Source organism: Erithacus rubecula, assembly GCF_903797595.1.
Source record: "Erithacus rubecula genome assembly, chromosome: 2".
Classification (NCBI taxonomy): Eukaryota; Metazoa; Chordata; class Aves; order Passeriformes; family Muscicapidae; genus Erithacus; species Erithacus rubecula.
In genome coordinates, this window is record NC_136685.1 from 14,491,432 (window position 1) to 14,515,602 (window position 24,171).

A 24,171-nucleotide genomic window follows, 5' to 3' on the forward strand; every position below is an offset into this window, starting at 1 on the left:
CCAGCACAGAGCAGGATCCTTGCCCTGTTAGAGCTACACAAACAGGCAGGGAGGCTCTTGCAGTCACTGTGCAGACAACTCACCCTGTTCAGACAAGAGGCCCCAACCCTCCTGCTCCACAGGGCAAGAGCTCAGACAGGATTTGAGCAAAGCAGGATCCAGCAAAGCCAGTTAACCCTGGGGAAACCAATCTGTCCAGATTGTTCAACTGCCACTGACCTGAGAGCAGGCCATGTCCCCAGGCCAGAGTTAAGGGACAGAATTTGTTTCACAGCCTAACGGGCAACACAACAGAGATAACAGGGCAAGAGCCAACGTTATGGAGAGCAGTATGAAATGTGCATTCAGCCACACACATAGTGGCAATTTTCACTGAAAGACCTTTACCGGGTACCAGCCAAGAAAAGGAGAGCCTAGCATGTTGCACAGACCTGGGAAGAGATGGATCCCAGCCTCAAAAACTCATCACCTGAACCTACAATCACTTCTTCCGGGGGGACAAAGACAAAAAGGGTCACAAGGATTCCTATTCCCTACTTCTAACATCCCCACATTTCAAAGTCAAGCCTGCTCAGTCAACAAGAAGGGGCAGACACCTCTAGAGAAAGCTGCACCCCAACTCCAGACACTCTGCTCCTAATGAAGTCATAGACACAGAAGATGACGAGCTTGTGTTCAGACATCTAAAAGCTTCTTTGCAGGAGAAGAACCCCACCTCGACTGTCTGCCCACGGCAGACATCCATCATGGGGTGGGAAACTGTTTGAAGTCTCCACAAGCCTCAGGCTAACTCCAGCATTACCTGCTGCATGCAAGTGAGTATCAGCTACACATCTCACCAGACTCATCAGATCATGCTTCCACTCAAGCAGGATGGCTCCTGATTGAGTAGCTACACTGGCTTTCTTAAATATCCCATTCAACAACTCAACAGTTCATTAACTAATTTTCAAGCCCATTCTCTTCCCTTTTCTTTTCACAAAGCATGATTGTCTCCTCATTCAATCCTTCCCCTGCTCTGTCAGGTGATGGGATCAGACCCCACCTCTAATACAGACATCTGAAAGCCCACCTGAATCGCTGCTTCCCCACCCTGCAATGGCTCCTGACAATCCTAATCCTGACCCCATTCTCCTTCAAACCTCAACAGCACCACTTCAGGGCAGGTTGCCTCTTTCCAAGTCTGGCCTTTCTCCCACAATGTCTCACAGCAAGGAGGTTTTGGTTCCCGAGCCCTTTTCCAGCTTGAACACACTCTTGCAAAGGTCAGAATACTTAAACCAGCCTCTGCTATGAAGCAGCTGCTTCCAGCAGCTCCTGTGATGTCCCAAAACAACAGAAGAGGGCAGAGGGGAGCTGCCAGAGGAAAGCACATTTGCTCTGAAATCCGTGGCCAAGGTCTGGTCCCAGAGTGGGAAGTGTCTGTCATGCATGAAATACTCCTGGTTTCTGCACCCAAGGGCTCACAAACAGCACACCAAGGCAGGCAGCTGTGGCACAACCCCAGCTCAGCAGCCAGGCTTGTCTGATGTGTCCAGTGACCAGAGCCTTGCTCTCAGCTCTCTCAGCACAATGCAACTGGGAAATGTGAAATACTGGTTACTGAGGGCATCTCAAACATCCTTTTTCCATCCCACAGCTGTGAAATCCACACAATTTTCCTTGCTACAGAAGGAGCACATGACTTGTGCTGCATGAAAAGACATTTCTTCAGCAGAAAGGTGGAGTTTACTAAACCCCATTAGTGCCCCAAGGGCCCTGGCAGGGACTCTCAGGCAGGTAACACCTTCCTAAACAGACACAGTGGCAGAGGTGCAGTATTCCTGTACATCTCCACAAGAAGGCAAGTCTTGGTCCCAGAGATGCTAAGGGCAACTCCATGTGATAATATGCTACTTCTGCCTTAAATCTGACACACACCCTGGCTCTCCAAATGAGTAACTACATCAGAAAGCCCAGACACAGAGCCTCATTACCTCCCATTTGACATGGCTGCACAGGATCAAATAATTTCTACAGCAAACTGGAAGCAAAAGCAAGAGGGAAATAGGAGAAGCAGCAAGCCCAGAAGAATCACCTGGCTCTGGTCCAAGTAACTTCAGGGCTCAGGAAGCAAATTTCTAATGATCAAATCTTGCTGGCTGGTTAAACATACTGTCTATGCAGCACTTCTGCTCTTATTAAACACTGTATTTATTACTGTGAAGGAATTTCTGTACCATCAGAAACTCAGCTCTATCTATTCTCTGCTTTGTTCATATACTTTAAGACTGCAGTCAGGGGTTGGGGGGAGGGAGGGAGGGAAAGGGAAAGAGAGCAAGAGCATACAAGGTAAATGAACCATGCAATAAAAATTGTTGAAATTGGCTCAGACATCTCCTGATAAGATCACAGAAGTTGAGAAAGAACTGCAGCTCTTCTGGTGAGAAATTCAGTCATTGACAAAACACATCCACTCGGGGAAAAATGAAGTTAAACATACACTTAAGCACATGGAGCACTTGCTAAAACTGCCAATTCTTTAAATACTGAAGTCAAGAGTATTTTTGTCTTAATATGATTCTGATCCCAAGAGCCAAGGCTTGCACATTGGTATCAACAATCCCCTCTGAAAGTCCTTACAAACAAATCAGACTCACAGTATATGGATCTCCCACACTAAGATTGTGAATCTGGAAGCAAATTTGCCTCTGCAGCTAAAAAAAAAAGTCTGTCTCAACTCCCCACACTACTTCATCCCATGAAGTTCAGCCCTGAGGTGAAATACCACCATGAGGGTCCTTAGATCTTTTCAATATGCTATTGGCAATTTCTCTACAGTCTGACACTGTTAATTCAGGGGTCTTTAGAGTAACTTGTCAATAGCCACCTGGTAGGAAGGGATGGCTTTCCTTGGGGCAGCCACAAAGTGCTCAGCACCAGCTGTGAGCCCTGCTCCTGGGTTAGGGGCCCATCCCTACTGCTGCAGAGTGGCTCAGCCAGCAGAGAGGCAGTTGCAGAAAGTGCTTCCAGCTCCTTGAGGACTTGCATTGTTCTGTCTGCATGATCCACCCTGTGCAAATCCTAAACGTTTGCATACCTTGCAGACACCAGCTACCTGGGTCTGTTAAATGTTTGACTGGCTATGGCAGCAGGATAATATTTACTGACTCCTTTTGACAGCTCCTTTGTTCACCAAGTGAAGTGCTTCATGATTTAGAAATCATGTCAGCCTTTTAGCATCCTCCAGCAGATAAGGCCCTCCCTGCCAGCCCTCTCAACCTGACTGAAGACAAATGTGGTGAAAAGGCAATCCTGGCATACAATACCAGCCTCACAAATAATGTCCCAGACACTGCAAAGCAGCACTTTCAGCAGCAGCACACACACAGCTCCTCACTGCTGCCTGCTAAGCATCCCACACTTCTCTCACAGAGCTGAAACCTAACAGCAGTCTCCATACAACATTTTCTCCACAGCCCCTGTGCAGGACAGAGCACAGTTTGTGGTAACAGCAAGCTCCATGCAGTGATACCAGCCCTTGCTCCTCCTGCAGAGCAGGAGCACAACAGCTCCAGGGAAGGACCTGTGTTCTTTGCTGAGAGTTCTACATCCCCCAAGCCAGTCTCTCCCTAGACATGGCACTCTGCAGCCATCAATGTTTTTCCCCATGATGCTGGTGACTACTGGTACTGTTTGCTGGTACCAGTTACTAGTACTGCCAAGGAAACAGCCAATCTACAAAAATGGACAGAAATGGTTCTCATTTTTAAAGACGACCCAGGCAGTAATGAAATTCTCAAAAGAAAACTCCTTCACTTTTGACTCCAGCAACTAACCAGTGAGGAATGTCTTTAGAACCAAGCTGGCTCCATGCTTTGACCTGCTTTTCTTGAACCTAGAAGATGCACAAGCCTTTTCCAGAAGCCAGAGTGGCTCAAACAGCTGCAGTTAGCTACTAACTAGGGAAGCTTCCTGCACTGACACACCTACAAATGCGCCCTCAGTTCTACAGAAAGATCAAACCAGAGTTCACCAGGAGGTTGTTCTAGTTTGAAATAGGTCACTGGGTGTTGGGATCTGCGGTTTGAGCAACGCGTGCTTGGGGAGCTCGGAGGCTGCAGCTGCTCCCTCTTTGGTGGAAGGCAAGCCCATGGCTGGAGCCCCAGCCCCCAGCAGCTGCCCCTGCCTCTCCTCCCATGGGCATCCTCGGTGCCAAGCCCAGCTCAGCTCCATCACACCTCCTGTGCCACTTCACCTGCTCCCTGCTTCCTTCTGCCAGTACTTGTCTCTCAGGCAGCACTTCTGCCAAGAACCCTAAAGCAGTTGCAAAGCTCTCCCAGTTGCACATGCAAACCCTCTTAAGAAATAGCCAGAAGGTTTTGCCTAATGTAAGAGCGTAAACAAACTTGTTACATGCTAATCACCAGGTAGGCCACACACCCTTCCCTTCCCCCAGCCCCTGAATCTGCTAAAAGGACGGGAAATATAATCGTGGTCACATACCTTTGCTTCCTCATTGATGTCCCAGGTGAAGGATATGGCATTGTAGGCAATCTCCTCAATGTTGCTGATGGTGTTGAAGCTCTCCTTGTAGTCAGCTGTTAGAAAGAAGGGTTCATGAGGGAGAGGAAGAGGAGATATCACCTGAGACCTTAATCACAAAAAGCAGCCAGAAATTAACTCTTCAGCAGCTCCTTGGGGGCAAAAAAAGCTGAACTGTACCTTAGGAATGGATCTTTAAAGAGGCTGGAAATGGTTCTCACATACAAAAAACCCCTCAACAAACAGGAGGAAGGAGCAAAATGGGACTGCAAAAATTCTAAACTAGGAACTCCAGTGAGAAAGGCAGATCCTAAATATGAGGTGCTCTGTGCCATAACCTGCTATGTGCAGGAGACTCTACCCTGTGCAGCAAGGACATAAGCTCTCAATAAAACTCCTTCAATAACAAACACAGATTTGCATGCGCGTCTGCTTTAAGTGCCAAGTGATTAATCCCTGCTTTGATTCACAGAAGGAAGGGACGAGGAGAACAGCCCAGCCTTCAGCCAGAGAAGGCTGGAACCCAGCCAGCCCCAGCCTTGTCTGGAGGCAAGTGGAAATTTGCAGTGTTTTCTTTTTTTACATGTACCAAAGACGAGTTGTGAGCAAAGCTGTGGAAAGGAGGATCATTAGTCTTGAGGTATTTCTACAAGGACCTTGTCCTTTGAAGAAACTCAATATTTAGGACAGCCACTGGGACTGTGATTAAGCTACAAGCACCAGGATATTCTAAAAAAAAAAAAAAAAAAAAAAAAAAAGAACCTGTTGCCTGGAGGGGACTGTTGAAACTCCCAATACAAAAGCCTAAACTCTACCTATCAAAATTCTCCAAAAAATCAACCTTTTTAATGAGTCCTAAAAACTATAGCAATAGCTCCAAGCAATCACAAACCATCTCTGGGCTTTCAGCAAAGCTATGGATAGCAGAGAGTGATCCAGAAGTTCCTTAAAATAACAAAGCTTTAGAGAAAACTGAACCTTGCCAAGGAATTAGGTCTGGAGTTTGACATCAGCAAAGACAGTGTTCCTTACCTATGTCAATGCATCTTTGTTTGGCTGTGTGCTGTCTTGAGTGCCAGTATTTCCAGTGCCTGAGCTGATCTTCCCTTGTTTTGTCTTCAGCAAACACAACCATAATGACACTCTGAAAGGAGAGAGGGAAAGATTAAAAAAAAACCAACAAAACAAACAAAAACATGAAAGAGAAATAGAGAAAAGTCCAGAGAGTACATTTGGTTAGGAGCTTTAGGCTTTTCTACTTGAGGCACTACAGTATACCTGGCACACTGTTGCCCAACAGGAAGGCAGACAACAGCACTTTCTGGGTCATAAACAGAGATGAGCAGAACTGCTCTCCTAACTAGAATTCAAGGATCTCATTCCAGGTGTTGCATCACCTTTACACAAGTGCTGACAGCACTTCTTAACAGTCTGAGCCAGGATGGGCTGGTCTGGCAGTAGGTGGACAGCAAAGGAACCAACACTGACGTAAGAGCACAGGTAAGCTGGCCTTTGTGCTGATGCTCTGGTCTAGAGTACTGCACTTTGGGAGACTTTAAGGTGACCATGGTACACACCCTCCTTCCCCAGAAACCCCACGTGCTGCCACTCACTCTGACTTTACTGATGGGGTGATGGATTCCTTCAGTGCTGCTGACTTCTTTCAGGGTGATTGGGTAAAATTGACCTTTGTTCAGGTAAGTCATTGTGCTGTCCCCAGGCTTCTGTCGGAGGGACTTGGAGGCTTCCAAAGTGTATTCAAAGTTATTCCTATAGAGTGAAGAGGGTAGTGATTGCTAAGGCATTTTCCTGGAAAGCTGATTAAACGTTCCACATTTAATTTGGAGAAATTCCAAAGTCGTTAGTTGACTCATTAAGCCATCAACAGGCAAAGAAGTTGGAAAACAGGATGAGCCCCTTTTTCAACCATTTCCTTCATGAATGAACATTCAAGAGAAGTTCTTGGCAAGCTAAACCCTAACACACATCAGCAGGCAAGACGGGAAGGTCCCTATTTGGGCTGAGAGCAGCAAGCTGCTCTCATGGAACAGCAAGGTATCTATTAGCAGCTTAATTAAATTCACAAGCTAATAAGCTACTCAGTGGCCATCGCCCTCTTGGTCGACTGCAACTATCAAGCAACTAATTTGCTCCCCTCCTCTGGAGTTCAGATGAATTTTATTTTTCCTATTTTTGCTGTAGATTTCCAGCAGACAGAGCAAGACATACAGACAAGGGAGGGAAGCACAGCTGGAAGCAAACTCCCAAACCACTCCCAGACAGCACTTCCCCTTCCCATCTAACACAGATTTGGCACAAGGACCATAAATGAAGACCAGTGGTATTTCCAATCCTCCAGGCAGTTTCCCTTAAAGTATTTGCTTTCTTTCAATTTTCAACTGAAATTCAAATAAGCAAACATAATGGTAGGTTTGAGATCCACAGCCCCCCCCCAAATCCATCGGTGCAAATTGGCATGAGTTGTACTGCTTGGCCATGGACAACTAAGAGAATAGGAGGATATAGGCAAATGGAAACTTCAAATCATTACCCAGAAATGCTGTCAAAAACATAATCTTCTGAATTCATGTTGGCCATTCGGAGATTCAGTTCAGTAGGAAAGAAAACCTGAAGCAGACAAAACAACAATTAACACTGCAGCAAAAAGAAAAGTTCAATATTAAATAGATACTCCTTACCACAGAACTCCTGTCAGGCAAATTGTTCACCAGACAACAACTGATTTTTGGTTTGAACAGGACACTTGAACAGAGTTTTAATCCAAAACTTTTGGGTGTCAACTAAGCACAACATCTCATAAGCTTTCCAAGTCAGCTTAAGGCAAAATTTTAATGCTTTCCCAACTCTCAAAGGGCACAGCCACACAGCTACTTGAGGTTTGGCTTAAAAATCAAAACACGGTTACGCTGCTATATTCAGTTGGTATCATGAAACAAAACCCAGAGATTTTCTCACTCAAGGGCCCTACATAATCCACTCTTTTCTATGGACACACACCACACCTAGAAACTGGCAGTAAGGAAGCTTAATACAGTCACTTCAGTTTGGTACCTGCAAAGGCACCACGGAGTGCTGAGCTCTTGCAAAACCAGGCTCTATGGATCGAGATAACTATTTCCACACTCTGGAAGCCAAAGCCTCTGTCACTAGTAAGATCAGTCATTTGCTTTTGATAATGATTTCATTCCTTCATTCCTTTCAAACCTTCATGTGAAGGTTTTATTTACTAAGTAGTAAATATGCACCTTTCTGAGAAAGTCTTTTATTTCTAAGCCACTGGACAGATTTCTGGCTCAGGTAACAAGAACAGTTAAAGACAGAACTGGATCTCTCCATCCAGATCAAGACACACACACACAGAGCAGCTGCCTCTCTTGCTACCTCTTGCACGCCCTCCTTGAAAGTCTCCGAGAAGGTGGAGTCTGGCGTCCTCCTCTGTGAGCTCTGGGGCTGGGTGCTGGAGCTGAACTGGTCGGGGTTGAGGCTCCTGTCGAAGACCACCAGGCGCTCGGGCGGCTCGGGGTGGTAGACGCCGGGCGGGACGCCCACGGCGAAGCCGTGCGGCTGCGTCTCCGTCTTGATGGAGTGCGTGGGCATGGTGGCGATGGACACCGTCACCGTCGTGTCGGGGGTCGTGAGGTGGCCCCGCTTGTCCATGCCCATCTGGGGGGTATGTGGAAGGACAATATTGAAAGGCACATTTTTCAGAACCTGGACTCTGTTCTCTCCAGCAGAAATGAGCGACTGTTCTGAAACGTTTGGGATGCTGTTCCTTAAAAGGGCAAAAAGAAATCAGGTGTAAATTATACAGCTTATTTTCTCGTTAAACAAGAGCTAGAAAAACTTTTCAGCCTTTTGGACAAGGACAGTAGACACAAACTCTCCTGCTTGTGCAGAATGGCTCAATCCTAACCTGAAAAGCTGAGAAACTCATTAAAAAAAACCCATAACTCCTCTCCCACTGTTAACCATCCCACCCTGGAGATTAATTACCCTGGAGCAAAGGGTGAGGGTTCATAGCCCAGATCCTCACTGCTTGGAAAACAGGTCAAAACTAAGCACTTCCCACCACACATTGGCACAAGCAGGCTCCACGAAGCTTCTCTGGCAGAGGGAGAAGGACTGACAGCAAAGTTGCTGCTTCCCTGCCCCAGGACTGTGCACCACCCGCGAAACACTAACAGGGAAGTCACACCCCTCATTTCATCCACAACCCCCCATGAAAATCTGCACCAAGACTCCTGGGAGTGGTTTGCATAACTTGCCACTCTCCACCCCACCACACTCATTTCTGCCAGGACAACACTCAGATCTGTGGCTGAGCTGACCTCATAGCTAATAGCCACTAAGTCAGTCTGCCCTCCCTTTCCCCCTCCCCACTGAGTGATCCTGCCCTCTCCTTTACAACAATTCTGACATTCCCCTGCCTCCTTGGTGAGCCAGTTCAGCTACCCTGGCTGACTGAGAACCAGCCACCCTTTCTTTCCCTGTTTGGTGATGGATCTGTGTGGGACCCAATCTGGTTCAAGAGGAGCAGTAAGAACACATGGCTGAGAACCAGCCTGCTCTTCTTGACAGGTCACTCAATCAGCTCAGCCAGACCACAAAACCTCACCTCAGACCCTTAAAGCATTCTAGTCTGTCCAAAGGAAGAGGATGGTAGGAGTAGAAGCCTGGCCTGAGTGAACCTCCCATTTGTTATAGTCACCTAATCAGTATCATTTGCTTAGGAGGCACAAGAGAGGGAAGGCAGGCAGGGGAAGAAAGATAGAAGTTCCAAAGGATACAGAAGAAGTTCCCAATCAGTACAAAACCTAACCACACGCACTTTGAAGTCCTTCCCAACTGGCCCATGCATGAAACAGCAATGCTGCTGCTAGCTGAGAACAACTGTAGTAACTGCATGAAAAATGACAAGTGTCCCCAGTGATTGCAGCCTGGAGAAGTGCCTGCATTACCAGACCCTGCCTAATGTTAGGGAGCAGCTTTTGCTATGCTGACAATATGCCATCAGCGCACTAAAAGCAGACAGATGGCATTGAACAGCAGTTTGAGCCCCAACTCTCCACACCATGGTTCAATCCCCATCCTGTTCGTGGGGCAACACAGGAATCTGAGGCACAGAGTAAAAGCTAACACTTTCTCTCTTTCAGCACATCACCACAGTGCAGCAAGTTACTTTATTTCAGCAGCTTTGATGGTCTAGGAGGGAAGGGAGGAAACAGAGAAGCAATAATAAAAAATAATACCTTTTGCTATGGTCTTGTTCAGGATGTTCTACCTCAGGCTTAGCTGTTGAAGATCTCCTCTCCCTTGGAACCTGGGAAATTTAAGACATACTATAATTCAATTCTTCCTCCCATACAAAAAAATAGTTTCTTAAAATTTGGTTAAATTAAGGAAGCCTTGCTCTGGATGCCAGTCATTATTTGCATTACAGCTCAACCCACGTTCCCAAGGGTTTGGGATGCCAGGCCAACTCCAGGAGATGTCCCACAGATCCCTAGCAGCCAACTCAGTCACCTGTGTCAGCTCTTGCCAGCACCAGGTGGTGAGAACACCAGTGCAGAAAACCATCCATCCATGGCTGGAGCACCAGTACTGGGGTGAGCAGGACTAAGAAGAGATTTCCCAAAGTTTGCTGGCAGTGCAGGTTCTCTCCTCTGCAGGCTGGCAGAGTTCAGCTTGCCAGATGAGCTCAAAGCCTGTGAAAGGATGCTGTTCCACAGCCACTTCCCCAAGGACGTGCTCTCTAGGCCATTCCTTTAAGACCACTTGAGGCTCTCCTTTCTCCTCACTGATCAGGGAATTTGGGGAGCACCACATCCAACAAGCATCTTGAGATATTACAGCTCATATTTGTGCATAGCCACACAAAACATACTGGCCCAAACTGCATTTATTAAACCTTTTATGAACAAAATGTAACCAGCACTCTGGATTTAGGACAGCTCAGTATTGCTCCTTGTATTTTATGCCATGGACAGGACTTGCCCTGAACACACAACATCAATCAAGTGACCTTGTCCCACACATGCCATTTTCCTGGCTGCACTGCAAGGCCAAGGGTGAGCTCTTGGAGCTGTGGTGGCTCAGTTCCCTGCAAGGAGCATGTAATCAGCACCCCAGCAGCCCAAACAGCTCTTGCAGCTGCTGGCACAAGCCCATGGTGCTCAGGTCCCCTCAGCAAGCCCACACAAGCTCTCTCTCCTGCCCACCCACATGTAAGGCAGAGGACTTTTGTCACCCTCATCACACCTCCTGAAGGAGCAAAGCAACATCTTCTGGTGCATGTATGGAGGAGTGAACTCCCAGCACTCTCCCTCAAACCCTGCTCAGATCCTGCCTCCATTTGCCAGCCTGGGTCCTGGATGGGGAACCACCACTTCAGTACAAACAGTGTTCTTCTCTACACAGCCCTGACTGAAAACTATGTTCTCCTTCTTACACAACCTGGAAACCCCAGACACTACCAGAGCAGCTAGATTTCCCACAGTAACCAGGAAAAATTTGGAGAATCTCTAGCTAGAGACTGCTGGGAGGCCAACACTAGTCACCAAAAAACAAGGATTTTCTAAGCTGCAGTTACCCAACACTCCCAAAAGAACTTTCATCAAAAAATTGTTTCCTATAAGGCCTTAGTAACCACAGTTGAGCAAGCCCAGTAGTCAAATGGAAAAACAAAAATTTTTTTGGCCTTACTGCTTTGTTTTTTTTAATAGGAAGGTGATCTCATCAGCTGCTTTTAATATGCAGAGGGGGCATATTAGAAATGCCTCAACATCATCCCTCTATAACATTACTCCATAACAGCCCTCAATAAATCTTTCAACCTCCAGCCATTGTGCTTTACCCAAGTGTGCAGCATACCTGTTCTTCCATAATTTTTTTCTGTACACTCACTGATACCCAAACTTAAGAGGAAACCCTGAATTAGGCATTAATGTACAGCAAATCACTTCTGCTTTGCTGAGCATGAAGGATCAACATCAACATTCTTTTTGTAATCTACAGGTTTAGAAATCAAAATTGATCTTGTGGATTAAAATTGTTCTGGTGAAAGCATATTATTGTTGTTGGTTTGTTGTTTTTTTTTCCCAAAAGCATAGCAAGCACAAGCACAATGCAGAAAGGCACTTTTCTCACAAAACTAGCTGAATAACATCCACATCAGTGAGCCTGTGGCATTTTGTTGTGTGTGTGTGTGGTGTTAATCTCCATATTAAGCATTACAAGAATATTTTGATATGTAAGACATGCTCAACTCTTAAAAGGGCAGGCAAGGGTTTTGTCTGCACCCAGCAATCTCTCAGTGCTTGAAGAACATAACAGATGCTGGCAACTGCACTCACTACTATTAAAAGACAAGCCAAAGTGCCAGGCAGGAGAGCCAAGTCAGCCTCCTGGCCTTCCTGCATGCTCAGCAAAGAAAAAACAGGCATCTCCACCTGGTGAGCCAGGCCACCATAACACAGGCATCCCAACACAAGCAGGACCCCTCCCTGCCTGGAAATGCCTCCTGCTCTCCACTGAGCTGGCCAGAGATAACCACCCTAGCTTATACTTCTGGTATTCTGGAAACAAAGCTCAGCAAAAAGCACCCCATGCAGACCAGAACATTCTCTGACTGCTCAGTTCAGCTGGGAGCATCTAGGAAGGCACATGTTTCTGAGAAGACCACAAACTCCAGGGAAGACAATCACAGCTATCAAAGGGTTAACAGATTACAGCAGTTGAAGCTCACTGAGGGTTTCAGACAGCAACTCTTCCAATGAACACTTCTGCCCCACATACCACCAAAAATCTGTAATTCTATCTTAGTATCAGCTGAGCCTAAAGCAACACAACAAAGCCCCAGAAAAAGCCAAAGGTCCACCAGCAGAGGGATCATGTGAACAAAAGGAGTGTCTTTCTTCATGTATATTTATATTCAGACAGGGATATGGTCCTAAAGTGTAATTCTTTATGACTATTTCTATAACACATTGAATCTTTAAGAACTTGGGGTCAACAGAAAAAGCATTACTCAAGCTGAAAAGCAGCAAAGTGCTATTAAACTTTTACATCAAGATCTAGGGGATCTTATTCTACAGAGGCAAAAATAAAACAAACTTTCAGAACAAGAGACATAGGGTTTTCCCAAATAAAACCCATGTTGTTTAAAGTCCTTGTGATCTGTTCACAGGTTCTGTAAAATCCTCTAGCAAATGACACCTTTTCCACAGGTGGAACACGACCCATGCCAATCTACCTTGTAGTAATCATAGAGCAGTCCAAGGGCAGCTGCACTGTCTTCATCCCCATTGATGCTCATCATAGCTTTGGTAGCTGCTGTGAGGGGATTTTCAAGAAAAGTTTTCCAGGCCTCATCTTCATTGGTGTAAGGACGCCTTTGAGAGTAGAGAGAGTCATTCTGAAGCACCAACACGGGTCTTTTACTTGAATCATAAAAAAAGAAGAAATAAAAAAAAAGCCACCTGTTAGAACACATGAGAAACATTCCTAAAGTTCTTCAAAGTTAGCTGCCCCAGTTTCATGGGGTTCATATTCTGATTCAGTGTGCTGCAAGGATTAGTCAACACAAAAAGCCCAGAAACTTAATTCTGATCTCACTCATGCTCAGAGTAAATCAGGATTAATTTGACCAAACTCAGATGGATTACACCAGCCTCTATAAAAAGAGAAAGCCCTGTAAGAGCACAACTGACCTGTTCATGCTCTGAATCCAGCCCAGAGAGTCTCACACTTTCTAGCCAACCACCTACAAAGCCTCCAGCACATCCTATGTAATACTGCCAAGCTCCAACCTGATCCAGTTCCTATCTGAACTAGAAAATGTGCATTAATGAACCATCTCTTTTCTCCAGTGCTTTCCAGTGTCTTCATTCAGAATGTATCTAAAAACACCACCTAGAAGCTACTGATAAGTAACAGATGACATAGGGAAATTGGCAAAAGGGAGTTCAAATCAATGTGACAGTGTTTTTATCTGACAATTTGAAAAAACCAAAACTTACTGCCTGGTTACTGTTGAAATAACCCAGCACACTAGTTTGAAACACACTCAGGTGAGTGAAGAAAAAATCTGAGAGTTATTCCCTTTGTGCTGTAATATATCTATTAAAAAATATATAATATATATTTACTCTGAACATTTGGAAATTGCTGGGAACCAACAAACTCCACGATGCCTTGGACATTCTGTCCACAGACAAATGCAAGACATGCAGAAAATGTTGTTCTGCCAGCCTAGACAATTTAATATTTTTTTGGTTCTGTTGGTACAATATATGCTTCACCTTTTAAGTCAGCTCAAGCTGAAGTTTAAACCTGACTTGTAAAACAGTTCAGTTTTCTTTCCAGTGCAAGTTTAACATTAGTTTACTGCAGATGGGCTAGGGGAAAAGAAAGGCTTTTTTTATTTTCCTTAGTAATCCCAAATTTGACATTTTTAGGGACTTGGCCATAGGTAAAATAGAAAAGTAATTATTTAAAAACAACTAACCCCACAAAAAGCCCCCCACCACCATCACATCCTCTCCCTAGAAGGAAATCCTTCTTTTCATCAATTTACTCAGATACATTCAGAGACTGAAATATACTACAAATACAAAAAGTTGTGAAATAGAAAGTTGTGAAATACTCTAATCACTGTAATCAGCTTAGCAGTATCCTACATTTATCACCACCTTCTACCAAAAAGATTGCAAAGCAAATTACGCATTCGATGCTTTATCAGTTACACAAGTCACCCGCTGAGCTGCCATGGGACAGCCTGCCTGAGCTGAAGGCTCTGAAAGCAAGTGGGAGTTTCCAGGACTTGTAAGAGCACTTGGTGGCTATAAATCAGTGTTATGTAGTTAGAAGAAGGGCAAACAAAAATGACAAAAGAGACAAGTCCTTGCACCAAGCCCTTTCTTTAGGTCTTCATACGTATTTGTGTACACACTGACACAGACACCAAATGCAGATACCTCAGGTATTGAGGAAAGCTACTTTCTATCAAAGTGAGGCGACCCACGGAAAACAAAGCAGAATTTTCTTCAGGAACATGGTACAAGATCCTGTTCTTATACAACACAACCAAACAAACCTCCAAAATATCCATAGCAAATGGGAAAATCCTCCAGTTAAACTCACAGAGAAAAAGGAAACTGAAGTAACCTGGGTGCAGTTCCCTTGATCCATCCCCACCAAGCTGAAGGGCTAAGTCAGCCTTGCTGAACTCACAAGACCACTAAGCTGATTCCTTCCAGCAACACAATACTCACACGGGAAAGGAAAATCATCAGAGAACCAAAAATACTGAGAACAAGAGCATCAACCAACTGGAAGCACAGTGAATGCAAGATCTGTGTATTTTTGTGTGATTTGTCACTGAAACACCCAAATTCAATGCACGTTGCCCTACAGGTAACTCAGGCATCTAAAAAAGCACAGAAAAAGTTATCTGCAGAATTATCACAAGCGCAGTGTTTGGCAGGAACTCACTCCTTTGGAACCACAGCTTCTTTCAGGAAAATGAGAACATATTAATAAGAGAAGGCAAACACATCCTTTTTCCTAAGATTTAGAAGATAACTGACATGCTGATCTGCTCACAGAGTAGCAGAAATCCAGCAGAGGCAGAAAATTAAGTTTCATGCAGCAGCTCTAATGATTTCCCAATTTTACTTTCCATGTGAGCAACAGTGGTAGCAGATGAATACTATATAAAAAAAGACTCTCTCTGCCTGCAAGGCTTCCCAAGCCTGAGATATTGTGTGTTCAGACCACAGAAACTATTCCTCCTTCCTTCGTTGACCCAGGACCAGCCAGTCAGTCCCTCAATTGCTCCGTTCAGAGCTGCCCAGCCATGCTGTGCCTGGCCCTGCACCTCGAATGCTGAGGCAGCACCGAGGAGCTCTGTCACTGGCATCTGCACTCCAGAAAAGAAAACTGCATGGACCCAAATTGCTACGGGCTCATCTACTAAATGCCACTGGAAATAAAAACACCTATGTAAAATCCTAGTCAGAGGCACGAGCTGCTGCATTGGAGTCCTCTTCCTAGAAAGTAGCATGTTGAAACAAAAAGTTTGGTTTAAAATCCTACACGTTCCCTAGGAAAGGAGTGCATTTGAGTCACCGATCATTCAAAGTATAGGAATTCTATAACCGGTTCTTGAAATCAAATCACTTCAGAGTTACCCCATTTTCTGGCACTTTGGCGTCCACGGCCACTGTCGGCAGGTGGACACGGTGCAAGTGCAGCAATAGACCCGAGTCCTTAAACACAGCCTGGGATCCGCTTGAAGGCGACGCCTCGTACTCAACACCACGAAGTTACAGAACGCACGCACCTCGAGTTTAACTCTTTCAGCACCCAGTTTCGGCTGCTCCGGGCTCGCCCAGCCGAGCCGGCCGCCAGCCGCCCTTACCTGCCGAAGTCCACCTTGCCGGAGGGATGCGCCTCGTAGAAGTCCATGGGGGAGCTGCGGCCGCCGGGCAGCGGCGCGGGGGCTCACCCGGCTCTCGGCCCGGCAGCTCCTCCCGACGGCGCGGCCGCGGCCGCCGCCGCCCGCATTTAAGGCGCGGCCGCCGGGGCGGGGGGCGGCCCCACGCCTCGCTGCGGGTGTCGGGTTTCAAAGCCGGCCCGGCCCCGCCGCTCGCCCCGCGGGGCGGGGTGCCCGCCGGGGTCGCCCCGCTGCGCCGCCGGGCCTCCCCCGGGGCTCAGCCCCCGCTCTCCCCCCGCCGCTCCGCTCCGCACCGCCCCGCCGCAGCCTCCGGGCGCTCCTCCGAGAGAGAGGAGCGAGGGGGGCGGACCCGCGAGAGCGGCTGCTCCGGCCCGGCCCCCGGGCGGCGAGCCCCTCTCGCCGCAGCCCCCCGGCGGGGCGGCGGCACCGGTCGGACCGGACGCGGTACTTCTTCCCCCGCCCGGCTCACTCACTTGTCGTAGTCCTGTGTCATGTCTGGCGGAGGCAGCGGGCGGCAGGACTGGCCGGGCGGGTCAGGAGAGCAGCGCCGCGCACCCGCCGCTCCGACGGGTTTTGTCGGCTCCTCTGGCCGCTCAGGTGCTCCCGCAGCCGCAGGTGGACGCGCGCCGCGCCGCGCCTCCCATTGGCTGCCGCGGCCCGAGGGGCGGGGCCGCCGCGCCCCCATTGGTCAGGCGGGTCCGGGGGCGGGGCCGGCGCGGTGAGGGCTCCGCGGGCCGGGACGGAGCCCCGGGACGGTGAGGGGACAGCCCGGGAGCGGCCCAGCCCGGGGAGCACCTTCTTGCGCTAAAAATGAGATTCCCTTCTCCCGCTCTCCCCTCCCGTGTAACTTCATTCCTTTTTCGTGTACTACACACACTTTTAGGAAAATCTAAACTCGCCGCAATCGTATGAATTGTCTTTGCTATAGTCTTAAGGTGCGCCACGGAAGGTTTAGGTTGGACATAGGAGGAATTTCTTTGCAGAAAGAGCGATTAGACATGGAAATGCGGTGTCCCGGGAGGTGGTGGCAGGATGTGGCGCGCCGTGCTCCGGTCGAGCTCAGGGAGGTGTTTGGTCATAGCTTGGGCTCGATGATCTCAGATCTCTTTTCCAGCCTAATTGATTCTGTGAATTTGCACAAGCGCTGCACCAGCTGCTGAAGGGCAGCCGAGCCACGCGTTACTCGTTTCCTGTCCGATGAACCCGGGTTTGGGGAGCACGGGACACGTACGATGTGCTGAAACTGCATCAAAATGCTGCAGTGCAACACCAGCAGCAGCATCATAAACAGCAGATTTATCCAAAGTGGCATGCATGAAGTTAAATCAGATCTTGAGTTTCTCCTTGAGAAATAAGGGTGGGAGGTTGCTTGTCTAAGTTAGGAGTTGAATCAAACCCCTATAGCAACAGTGTTATCTGTCATATGTCAAGATGTTTCAGATAGCTACTGTAATTTAAAAGTATGCTCGCTAATAAGAGGGCTCTCCTTCTAGGTCAAAATCTCTTCCCTATTTGTACAGGATATACTCCAATGCAAAGCTATAGAAGAACAATTCAACCAGCCAACCGAAGGAAATATGAAACTGAAGACAAACTTTGACTAAGGGTCTAATCCTGGAAGTTGCTTAATATCCTCTGACTGGATTACAGTTAGTGTTCTAAAAACAAAATGCTTTGTTTGGATCTGCAAACATTGCCATTTAGGATGGCAAAAGATAAATACCATCACTGAAGTAGGATCTTGCGGCACAAAATGAAATGAACTGATGTAAATTGTTCTTATATGACATGCAATAAAAAGTATTCTATATTTTGAACCCATCTTTAAAATCTCATTCAACATTATATAGAAGAAATTTCTTATCTGATCTCACATATGAAAAAGATACTGTCATCTGATTAAGAGGCTGGAAAGTTACATTTTTCCAAACAAGTATAACTTGCTTCATTTCTGATACAAATTACAAAACTACTCAAAATCACAAGTACTGGGAGGGATTTCTGACTTTCTCAGGTGTCATTCACTCCTCATACTCCCTGCTTCTGTTTGTAGAATTCTGGGATGTGCAGATGCAATGGCTGCTTTTTGGCACAGGTGCACACTTTTCACTAACAATAAAATACGATACTGCCCTGTAGCCATAGGTGACCCAGATGTAGGATGTGCTGGAGTTCAGTTACATGTTTATATTGCACCCCAACTGCTAAAATCTCAGTGATGTGCCACACTTGATATTCCTACTTAACTTGAGTTTACCATAAATTTATTCCAAATAACTCAAAGCTGTTTGTCTCTGGAAAAGGGATGCCTTTTCTTACCAGCCTGATTGACCGATGAAAACTTGGTTATCACCATAGCAATCGCTTCCACATTCAGGAGACAATGATATAAACACCGGGTTGTGACACCGCTGACTAATCTGCCGGTCACAATCTAGACTCTGCAACACCACTTGTAGGTGTATTTATGTGATGTCACTAACTGGGTTGCATCACCACCAAGTAAAATCGGGCAAGAAGCACAAAGGGATTTAGCAGAGCCTTGGCTGGGGCATAAAGCCATGCCAGCCTGGTGGGGCAGTGCTCTGGCAGGACTTCTCTCGCCCTGTGCTGACTGGCCTTCCCTCCACCTTCTTCCTTCTCTCAGCCCTTTCACCTTGAATTCATTCCTCTCCTCCACCTCTCACGCACTTCCCTTAACCTCTCCCTCTGCCTCAGTCCTTCCTTCAGCATTTTCCTTCCCCTCTTCACGCACTCTTTTCCTTTTAAATTAATCCCACTCAAAACATCCCCACACATCATTGGCACCCATCAGGCTGAGCATTGTCCCATCATGCTTGCCTCTCTTCCCAGTCTGTCTTTTGACACTGCTTTGTAGAGAAATGGGGATTTATTGTGGACAAGAACTAGCTACTGTTATGACTTACCTAACAAATATGGGTTTAAAATCTCATACCTGATAATTATCATCTACATGCTCTGGTCATTCACACCTGTGTAATAAACAAACAAGTTGCATCAGGTTTGTGGCAGTATTTTTGATTTCACAAAACACGGCAGGGAGTCAAAACAAGATACTTTTTGCTTAATCTGAAACCCTCAGATACAACAGCTGGGCTGGATGTAAAGAGCAGGGAAGCTCCTATGCTTTCTATTGCACAGAACATCCAGCAAGCTTTCCTTCTCTGCCAACAGGCCAGGTCACTACGGACAGACCTGGAAAAGTAGCCCAAAGCTGATAATTGAGCCTTGCAGAATGAGCCTGAAGACAACAAATAGCTTTAAAAGAAAATAAAAGAAAAGCTCAGAGTTTTCACAAACTTAGTGGAAACTGAGGTGAAAGAAGGCACGGTGGAAACAAATAGACAAATGACAATGGTAAACGAAGGTGAAAATGCCCTGTAAGGAAGAGATGGCAAAAGCTGAGGGGGAAAAGGTATCTAATAAGTGAAAGCACAATGTGTGAAATGCCAAAAAAAGAAAAAGTTTGCTTTCCACTTCAGCCATATCCCTATACACGATCTTGCAAACATTTCTTAAAGATTCCCCCTTTTTTTTGCTGTATTTATCCCTAAAGATAATGCAAATACTCTTAAAAGCCCCAGGTTTCAGTTCAGGAAACAATAGTCTGCCACAATTTTGTATCCACACAGCACAACAGAAGCATCCCAGGATCACAACCTAGGCAGTGAACATGCTTGGTGGCACTGTCACGATGCAATAGCAGGGTCTGCAGGAAGAGCAAAGCCACTGCTGGGACAATGGGGTGTTCTATGAGCATACACAGGGTGCTTCTACAACAGAGCAGCTATATGGGATTACCAGAGGAAAGTAGTTGTATTTTCTCCTAAAACCACCTGAGGTACTGCTGGAGGCAGAATGTAGATGCTGAGGGCAAGGGAAGGTGTGTTCTGGCTCTGGAAATGCTGCCATTAGCAGCAGTACAAGGGCAGCAATAACCTCACGTGAGGACACCAGCTCCTGTTCTGGTAACCCTTACTAATTTTTATTCTCCATTTCAGCAGCATCCTAGCAAAAGGAGCAGTGAGAAATCTTTCACATATGCCTGTTTCCACATCTTGGCATCCCCATTTTGCTTTCCCTCATCTAACCTGGCCAAGAACAAAGAGCTTCACACATGAGGAGCAACAGGACCAGTAACTGTGGAGGAAATGGTGGAAAACAAGCCTCCTGCATTTAGCACAAGGACAAATGCAGTGAGAGACACTGCTGTAACCAACCCACACAACATGCTCAGCCAGGAAATATGTACAACCATATGTGCTGGGAAGCCCATTCCATTTTGGGTCAAAATAGAAGACTCAGTACACAGAGTTACCCTGACTTTTCTCTGCCTGTGAAGAATAAAAATTACTCAACCTGACATGGGGAAAGGGCAGATGATCTAGGGGGCAGACACCTTATTTGGGGATTTAACACATCCAGACTTTACCTGTCCCAAAAGCCCTGTAGGTCCTGGCTCTTCTGCTCCCAGCCATGCAAGTGCATCATCTTGACAACTTATTACAATATCCCAATTTTTTATTCAGAACAAGCAAAAATCTTATTTGTCCAAAACAGGAGAAAAATAATTTAAGGGTCTTTTGAGATTTCCAAGACATTATGAGAAAGCAAGATACTCATTACCTTGCCTGCAATACTGCACGAAGCTTTCTTAAATCTTCTACACATCATTTCAGGGGTTGTGCTAAAAATGGGTTAGAAAAGATGTAATTGCAGTGAAGCCCATGCAATACACTATGGCAAATAAATTAGATTAGCATTGCTTAATGGCATGGGGCCTGGTGATTCTCATTCTCTGGTTATTTCAGGTTCAGGGCCTTCACTTTGTGTAAAGTCAGACACCTTCATGTCTGGACAACAGCAAAACTTCTTAAAGAAAAATGTATTTGACTGAGATTAAACTGATACTGAGAATACAGACACAGTGAGGTAGTGAAAAACTAGTAAGGATAATATACCAATTCTGCTGAAGGCTGTGCCTTTCAAAAGAAAATGAGACATCTGTCATATTTCTCCACCAAAAAACCAGAAAGGTTACATTTAGGAGAATTCATAAAGCAAGGTTACTTTTGCCTGTTTAAACACATTTTTTTCCTAATACGTAAACTAGGAAAAAGTGAAAATTCACTTTAGAAGGTACATAAAGGTCTTAGAATAACTGATTTGCTATTGTCTAAGTTAATAATTAATTAAGTCTTCTTAGTATATACTGTTTAAGAAGTTTATTCTCAAAACCCCCACTTGCCTTTATCTATATACTTAAGAACAGTCATTCAAATTTTCAAGAAACTAAACAAGGGTAGCCTCTTTTACTCAAAATGTCCACGGGATGAAGCACAAATAGCAGCTGAGCTTTAGCTGGGTGCTCTCAGAGAAAGGCGGTATAAATACCAAGGTAACTATCAAAAAGACAATTCAAAACTTTAACAGATATTACAGTAAAAAGAATGAGACGCTCTCAGTCATTTGAGCCAGCACTGTTGAAAAGTGACAATGTGTATTTGCACTTCTGTACATTTTTAACTGATACAAATACTCATCTACTAAAGCACAAAATATAATTTGACTAAATACTTGCAAGTATTAGTAATTTGCTCAGGTGAGGTCAAACATAATAGGTAATGGCTAGTTTTAAAACACAAACACCGACACAAGAGGAGATTTATACTGATTTGTTCCAAGTACATTAATGTAAATTCACTTCAGCCACACCTCACCAGAGGTCTGAGGTATCCAGCACAGCATGGCAACAGATTTAGACATACTGCACTGTGCCCGCTTACAAAATCCCTTTACACATACACCGAGTAGTAATTCAGTCTCTTTCCTCTTCCCACATCAAGGAAATTCTGTATGGCTAAAATTATGCCTGCTCATCTGCATGTTAGTCACTTTATAGGACCATTGCTTTAAACCCCTGTGCTACAATAACTAATTAAAATACCTGAAAAAGTAAAAGCTTTCACCCAAACTGTGTCTTCTGTGTCAGCCCAAATCAGGACACCATATTACCTCCTGCCTGTACTGAGCCAGCAAAGTCTCCTGGTTTGCCAGTATTTCCATGTAACTATTAAAACTCACTTTTAATAGTCCTGTCTGCTCTACTTGTATGTGAAACACCACTTTATCACTTGCTCCAGACAGGTAGGGCACATCACCTCTCCTATCATTCACCTTTTTTTTGAATATCATTTCCAATTTTTAAACAACTTCATGGTTTAAACCCTTTGCAATCTACTCACTGAACTGATTACCCTCTCAGATTGAATCTCACTGAGGCACTTGCTCAGGGAGGAAGTCATTACTCTTTGTCAAGTCTGCAGGCACCATTTTTCTTAGCTATGATGTTTAGAAACAGCTGTTGGTTTAGGATTTGATCAAACAGATTTGGTAAGTTCTGTACTCTGTACTGATGATTAGAAATGATGAATTTAATTTCATTCAGCTGAAACCAGCATTATTCATCTGGGTATCTACACAGCATCTAGGTTCAACATATGTATGTATATTGTTATGGTGTCCTTCATGTAGTGGCAGCACCCAACTTCATTCACATGTCATCTGGGACAGTATAAAAACATGGTGCATAAATAAGATTGAGCATGAGAAACTGGTGGAAAGATTAGGGCACAAGCTGCTGAAGATACTGGGTTATAAAGTGGTCAGAAGAAATTCAAGGCTTTAACAGTGGCCTTGCAAAAGAAGAATGACAGGAGGATCTGGCAGCTACCACTGCACAAGAAATAGGATCAGATTTTATACCAGGCACAAAAGTATCTGCAAAATCTGTGCTGTCTGAATTGGAACGTGGACCTGAAAGGTGTTAATCTAAATGAGAGGCTCTGGCATAACAAAAGACAGGGAAATACACAGTATGCAAGGAAATGTAGAAAATTGAGCCAGAGTTGTTCCAGAACAACTGGAATGCTGTTTAGAAATAATAAAGAAAAAACTCACTGCACAGACAATATTAATGAACTGCTTCTTTTATTAGTTAACATAATATTTAAAAGCAAAGTAAACATTATTTTCTAGAAATATATTTACTGTTATACAATGGTAGGTAAAAAAATAGATATTTTAATTGCAAAATCTCACAACGTAATTAGATACTGTCATGTCCAATACACTCAAAATATATACAAATATCCCCCAAAAAAGGTAATTTCACAGCTTCCTGTTGTCTCTGATGCAAATGTATGAAATAAATGCTAATTAACAGTTTCCTCAGCAGTTTCCCTTCCCAGTATCAGTGACAAATTATAGATAATATGACACTAAAACTGAAGTACAGTAGCAGATCTCAGCACTACTATCTTAACAAAAAATGTCCATGAACAAAAGAATCAGAGCAAGTCTGGATGTAATAATTGGTTTGTAATCCAACCAATTAATTTACAGGGGTTTAATACTGGCGGTTTTAGGCCTTTTTTACTTCCTTAGGACTGCGTTGTATTTTAGTTTTTTGTAGAGTTTTTTATTAAAAAGTTTGTGTTCTATCATACACACCTCATCATGGATATAAGAGGGCTGAATCCTCAGAAGAAAGGAGAACAACCCCAGTACAAAATGGTAACTCTGGGGAAACTCCACTTCTCTGTAATGAGCCAGATGACCACACAATCTGAAAAGAAATGAGGAGAAAGCAAAAGCCCTAAATTACAGCTGTATTTACTATTTAGCTAGCATTTATATATCAAACTGTAATTAGAGATAAACTCTGCATTTTACCAGCAGCATAAATCACGATTCTAGTTTACAGCATTGATTCCTGTGAAGTGATCCACTCCTGCAAAACTGAAGTACAGGACTGAACCAAGATATCTGCAGAGCTGGTGCAATCAAGTAAGAAGAAAAAGCCACTAGAGCTTCTTGCTCTGTGAATCAGGATCTCACTCAGCCAGGCAAAGAATACATTCTTTGCCTTTCAGACTAAATGCAATCAATGTTTGTTCTTCCAACTTTCAGCAAATGCACCAAAGTATTAAAATGACAACCTCGTCGTATTTTTTAAATTTCTAAGAGTATCCAATTCAGATACCTTAGGCTCTTTAGTCTGTTCTTCCCTCTCCATCTCTTTACTCTGCTCTTTGCTCTCCATAGGGTTCCACTCTCCTTTTTCCTGACACTATGTCATGGGATAATAA

The 24,171-nt window shown here is 45.0% G+C and overlaps 3 protein-coding genes across 6 annotated transcripts in view; all 3 read right to left on the bottom strand.

Moving 5' to 3' along the window:
• Nucleotides 1-16,036, bottom strand: part of KLF11 (KLF transcription factor 11) — a 66,503-nt gene extending 50,467 nt beyond the window's left edge. The window contains exon 1 of the mRNA XM_079298077.1: nucleotides 16,031-16,036. The gene's annotated coding sequence lies outside the window, so the exon portion shown is untranslated. The remainder of the gene's footprint in view (nucleotides 1-16,030) is intronic.
• The window catches only part of GRHL1 (grainyhead like transcription factor 1), a 38,448-nt gene extending 21,859 nt beyond the window's left edge, over nucleotides 1-16,589 (bottom strand). The window contains exons 1-8 of one of the 3 annotated variants that reach the window (XM_079298072.1): nucleotides 16,474-16,589; nucleotides 12,797-12,983; nucleotides 9,795-9,865; nucleotides 7,927-8,317; nucleotides 7,076-7,152; nucleotides 6,138-6,294; nucleotides 5,557-5,668; nucleotides 4,486-4,580 (exon numbers count right to left, since the gene is read on the bottom strand). In XM_079298072.1, the coding sequence (XP_079154198.1) occupies nucleotides 4,486-4,580; nucleotides 5,557-5,668; nucleotides 6,138-6,294; nucleotides 7,076-7,152; nucleotides 7,927-8,317; nucleotides 9,795-9,865; nucleotides 12,797-12,983; nucleotides 16,474-16,493 (1,110 nt within the window). In that variant the 5' untranslated portion in view covers nucleotides 16,494-16,589. Of the gene's footprint in view, nucleotides 1-4,485; nucleotides 4,581-5,556; nucleotides 5,669-6,137; nucleotides 6,295-7,075; nucleotides 7,153-7,926; nucleotides 8,318-9,794; nucleotides 9,866-12,796; nucleotides 12,984-15,964; nucleotides 16,146-16,473 lie in introns of those variants that run through there. The other 2 variants (XM_079298073.1, XM_079298071.1) reach the window with 2 other exon arrangements.
• Nucleotides 16,590-22,994: 6,405 nt separating this feature from the next.
• The window catches only part of TAF1B (TATA-box binding protein associated factor, RNA polymerase I subunit B), a 45,205-nt gene continuing 44,028 nt past the window's right edge, over nucleotides 22,995-24,171 (bottom strand). For both annotated transcript variants that reach the window (XM_079298074.1, XM_079298075.1), the window contains one exon: nucleotides 22,995-23,648. In XM_079298074.1, the coding sequence (XP_079154200.1) occupies nucleotides 23,456-23,648 (193 nt within the window). In that variant the 3' untranslated portion in view covers nucleotides 22,995-23,455. The remainder of the gene's footprint in view (nucleotides 23,649-24,171) is intronic.